Source organism: Triticum dicoccoides, chromosome 7B (assembly GCF_002162155.2).
Source record: "Triticum dicoccoides isolate Atlit2015 ecotype Zavitan chromosome 7B, WEW_v2.0, whole genome shotgun sequence".
Classification (NCBI taxonomy): domain Eukaryota; kingdom Viridiplantae; phylum Streptophyta; class Magnoliopsida; order Poales; family Poaceae; genus Triticum; species Triticum dicoccoides.
Window position 1 is genome coordinate 679,705,470 of NC_041393.1, and position 4,901 is coordinate 679,710,370.

A 4,901-nucleotide genomic window follows, 5' to 3' on the forward strand; every position below is an offset into this window, starting at 1 on the left:
TCTAGCTGTAAGACAACTCTATGCACTATGAACTTGTGCTTCTTGCCAAGTTCTCGCCTTATGATTTTGAACTTATGCATATGATTTTTTTATGATAGAATATGAACTTTTAAACATGAACTTCTGAATTGCTCTACTTTTGCATATGAACTTTTAAGCATCCATTTCTAAACTGCTTTAGTTTTGCATATGAAGTTTCCAACATGAACTAATTGAACTACTCTTTCTCATAAAAGGTGACTGAAAGATGCCAGGCAACAAAAGGAACAAAGGGAACAAAGTTGCAAGCATTGGCAATGTGATTGAAAGGTTAGGCAAGACGAGGAGGGTCATAAAGAAGGGCACCGATGCGGCAACTTCCATACAGGCAGGCAGGGCCAAACCTACAAAGCGAGCCACGGTGGATGGTACCCGAGGTAGACGACGTTGTCGTACCACTGTATCCCGTGTTGCTAGCCCTATCCCCTCCATCGATTCTGAGGAGGAATTGGAGGAGGAAGCGGAGGAGAAGAGGGAGGAGGAGCTAGTTGTGGAGGAGGATGAGAGGGAGGAGTCGGAGGAGAGGGAGGAGGGGCCGGTTGTGGAGGAGTTAGAGGAGGGAGAGTATGAGGTGGAGACATCGGCAGAGAAGATGGAATGGCCAGTTCCTAAGGAGAGCAAAATCTGGTTGCGTGGGGTGTCCACGCTCCCTTCGAGACCATATCCACATAATGGCCTCATTGTCAAACCAGCCGGTCTGAGGTAAGTGTTTGTGTGGATTCTTACTTGCGTCTTTACTTTTATGATTTTTGCAGATACTAACTCACTTGCCTTTTCATTGTGCAGGGCCTTGGTGGTTGATGGAGAATACATAAAAGTGCCACGCCAGCCAAGTAGCATCATTGGATGTCTTTGCAGGCATTATTACCCTGGCCTGGTCCCCATAGGAGATGGTGAGGAGGAGCCAGCTTGGTCTTGGGAGCATTGGAAACGAGCTCCGGATACCAAAGACAAGTGGGCCAGGGTGTATGGTAGTGCCGCCGAGCGGGTGGTCAATGATTTTTGGGTAAAATTCTTTGTCAATTTTCATAGTTATTTCTTGCCAATCTTTAAAATCATTGCACTAATAACTGTTTTATCCTCTTATGCTCTTTGGCAGGACTTCTTTACTTGTGCCGAGGGTATGAAGGATGAAGCTAATGAGGTTGTGGAGGTGATTGCCAAGAAGATTGTCCAAGACATGCCCTATGAGGCGCGCGTTGATGCTATGGTGAAGTATTTCGCGCACGAACGCAAAATGCTTCTCAAAAAGTCTCTAGCCCGGAGAGTGCATCTCACCCGTTCCATGTACATGAAGGTAGTTTCCTTTTACTTATGATTGCTTGGATCAAAACAATTTACTTTCATTCCTAAATTGGATGTGTTTGGCATACTTCAGGCGGTTCCCTCGTGGTGCAACAACAATCTTCCTTGCTACCAGCAAATCATATCCAAATGGATAGACCCGGAGTGGAGGGCCCAACATCGAATGGCTTCCGAGCGGCGTGCCTTGATGGGTGGTCCGGTACACCTTCAAGGCAACCTCAACCTCCACGCTTACGTGCAGAAGAAGGTAATAATATCATTCAGCTTCTCAACTTCGGCTTCTCAACTTCTAAACTTGTGCTCGTATGGATATTATTGCTTCTATTGCAGAACAGGGAGAGAGGTGAGGGCCAAGAGAAGCTCAATATCTTCACGGGATTATGTCTCTCCCGCAAGTCAAAGAAACCGGAAGGGGGGTGGGTCAACCCAGGCGCTGGCTTGAGGATTGATGCATACAGTGGGAAGTTCAAGGAGCACAACGGGCCTGACTCTGATCCGGCCTCATAGGACATTGACGCTACAATTTCCCTCCAGTCGGGAGATGGCAAGAAGGGTGGTCGGTTATATGTTGGCGATGGTGCCATCCCTCTCTCACCTCCATGCTACCACGTCGAGCTCAGGTCCTGCTATAGAGCGTCGCCCACAGCCCGGGCTGCACATGCTCCATCAACTTGAGGTATATTTTGCTTCATCGACCTTCCTTGTGATTTCTTCTTTGTATTGCAAAGATGGTGAACTTGTTGTGATGGCATATTGTACGCCAATGCCAGGCTTCGAGAGGAGCAAGCCATGAAAATGCACCAGGCCCTGTATCAACAGCAAGAATTCATGGTTAAACAACAAGCAATCCTGTAGGAGACATTTGCTCAACTCAAAAATAATATGTAGGGTTCCACTTTGCCCGTTCTTTCTCCTCTTCCGACTCTTCCTAATTTCAACTTTGTAAGTCTTTGAACTTTTCAATCATGCATCTTACCTTCATGCTTGAAGATCATGAATCTTACCATCTCATCCTCTCATGCTTCAAGTTTTCTCAGTCGGGACAAGACTACAATAACTGTGTGGTAGGTGGATCTTCACCTGGCCAAGCAAGCCCAGTGACACCCACTACGGTTCATGTCGCTTCGACCTCCCTGCAACAATGATCACTTGAGGTAGTCGTCCATGTTTGTCCATTGTTGATGCTTGCGTCTTCTCGTTGCTTGTGCTTCTGAACTTAAAACTTGTGCATTGTTGAATGTAGAGTCCACAAGTGTTGATGCTTATATTGTACATACTTCCTAGCTTCTATTTTGAGCCTCATATGTTGATGCTTGTTGACTCTTTTGCCTTATCCATCTTTGCAACTTAACTTGAGAAACTCATGCGTGTGAGAATGGACTTATAGGTTTGCATTGTGGATGGCGTTGACGGTGGGCATATATGCTGCGGTGGAGCTCATTGCATGGTTCATGCTTGGTGTGAACTTGGAACTCATGATCCTTTAATTTGTGAACCTCTGGTTGCATATGTATGTATGTTGTTGTGAATCTTCGTTGGATATGTATGCACTGTGTGGACCTGAAACTTACGGTCCTTTCCTTTGTGATCTTTTGTTGCATACGTATGCATATGTGGACTTTGCACTCATGTACGGCTGGATATATGTATTACTGGATATATGTTTGTTGGTCATGGTCATGTACTGCTGGATATATATATATATATATATATATATATATATATATATATATATATATATATATATATATATATATATATGTTGGATATATGTGCTGCTGGATAGATGTACTACTGTATATATGTTGTTGCTGCTCCCTGAATCGAGTACCAGAAAATGTTATATGGCCTATAAGCCGTGTACCCCAGCTATCTGGCACCCGACTTATAAGCCATATAGCTGCGGCGAACTTATAAGCCGTGTATCCCAGCGCCGGCACCCGGCTTATAGATCATCTGGACACATGAGCAGGATATATAAGCCGTGTGCCTCAGTTAACCGACACCCGGCTTATATATGTATATAAAAATCGTGCTGTTGTCGGCGGAACTCGGCTTATATAGTAACCGTGCGGTTCGCGGTGGCACCTGGCTTATATATAAACCGTGCGTTCGCGGTCGCACCCGGCTTATATATAAACCGTGCGTCCGCGGTTGCACCCGGCTTATATATAAACTGTACGTACTGAGGTGCACTTGCTTTATGTTTAAACCGTGCCCTGACAACGGCACTCGACTTATATAGACGGTGACACGTGGCCTTTAACATCAAGCTACCGTCATGTTACTTTATTAAACCGAGAGCCCTGTGAAAATACTCGGTTTATACATAAGCCGGGCTTTTTCGCTCCGACTCTCGGCTTATATGGTATAAGCCGGTCGACTGTAAACCGAGTTCTATAAGCCGGGAGTTTTACTCGGCTTATATGTAAACCGAGTTTAAATCGATGTAAGCCGAGTGTATTATGTACACGGCTTATAAGTTTTTTCCTGTAGTGAGATGCCGTACGTGGAGCTTTTTCATCAGCGAGAAGATGTAGTGGAGTTTTAGATAGATTGAGATTCCTTCTATTTTCAAACGTGAAAAGAGATTGGGTTAGATTTTTTTTTCTACTTTTATTTTAACTACCAAGAAAGAATTTTGGGCTCGTGAGATACATTGAGATTCCTTCTATTTTGAACCGTGCAAAGAGATTGAGTTAGTTTTTTTTCCTGCTTCTATTCTTACAACCGAAAAAGGATTTTGGGCCTTGTTGATTGTTTTTTGTCCATGGAATTAATAGATTGATCTACAACACAATAATTTGGTCCCACCAGATGAACGACTCCTAATTTTTAATTAACGTGAGAATTATTAGGGAGTCTGTAATTAGTATAAATTTCTAATTAACGTGAGAATTATTAGGAAGTTTGTAATTAGTATAGAAAGGTATAGATAGATAGATAGACTTGTTGAATTCCTTTTGATCCTTATATAGACACAACAGATAGGACCGCGCCAGTTGACCCGGCGCATTTGTAGTCGACCTGATTGCCGGTAGTTTGCTGACACAGGACGACACTGGCGCGAGCTCCATATGCACTGTATGAATGAGGCACAGTCTTGGTGTTGTCCAGTCGCAGACGAAACATCAGTAGCGGGCGGAGGTTGGCACTTCTCCTTATCTGTCTTGGTTGATAATATTTTAGATGTACGTAGATTTAGCACTGATGAGCCTTTCGTATTCTGGATTTGCTTCTCATCAATTAGTGGCACATCTCGCATTGGTTGATACGGCTTGTCCTTGTAGTACTTCTAGATTCCCTTGTGTGGCTGGCAGATGCTTCATTGATCTGGTGATTTTATAACCTTGTACATCGAACGATGGCAGCAGTGAGTGGGACGCCTAGCTCCTAAATAAAGAAACGGGCTTTGTGGCCGTGATTGGCTGCACAAGACGTTGTATCCCGGCCTGCAGTATGTAACCAGCATGTTGCTCCCTCACGTGATCAAAACTTCATAGCAAATGCATGTTTGTATGCCCGCAGTGGTGGTCTATCGATCCAGAACCGTAAAA

At 44.2% G+C, this 4,901-nt stretch overlaps 1 protein-coding gene and 1 long non-coding RNA gene across 2 annotated transcripts; both read left to right on the forward strand.

The window, feature by feature from the left end:
* Window positions 1-247: 247 nt before the first annotated feature.
* LOC119339375 lies at window positions 248-1,851 on the forward strand. Its single transcript, XM_037611463.1, has 5 exons — window positions 248-741; window positions 826-1,045; window positions 1,139-1,336; window positions 1,418-1,591; window positions 1,675-1,851. Exons 1-5 carry the CDS (start codon window positions 248-250, stop codon window positions 1,849-1,851), a joined length of 1,263 nt encoding a protein of 420 aa, XP_037467360.1.
* Window positions 1,852-2,400: 549 nt separating this feature from the next.
* Window positions 2,401-3,038, forward strand: LOC119336340. Its single transcript, XR_005162373.1, has 2 exons — window positions 2,401-2,498; window positions 2,732-3,038. It is a non-coding gene; the product is annotated as an uncharacterized LOC119336340 (long non-coding RNA).
* The last annotated feature ends 1,863 nt before the right edge of the window (window positions 3,039-4,901 follow it).

What these genes read in the sequence shown, in the direction of transcription:
- LOC119339375 (XM_037611463.1), top strand. Translation starts at nt 248, where the DNA reads ATGCCAGGCAACAAAAGGAACAAAGGGAACAAAGTTGCAAGCATTGGC. An exon ending in GGGTGGTCAATGATTTTTGG is followed by an intron (nt 1,046 to 1,138) that starts GTAAAATTCTTT and finishes GCTCTTTGGCAG; the next exon opens with GACTTCTTTACTTGTGCCGA. An exon ending in CCCGTTCCATGTACATGAAG is followed by an intron (nt 1,337 to 1,417) that starts GTAGTTTCCTTT and finishes GGCATACTTCAG; the next exon opens with GCGGTTCCCTCGTGGTGCAA.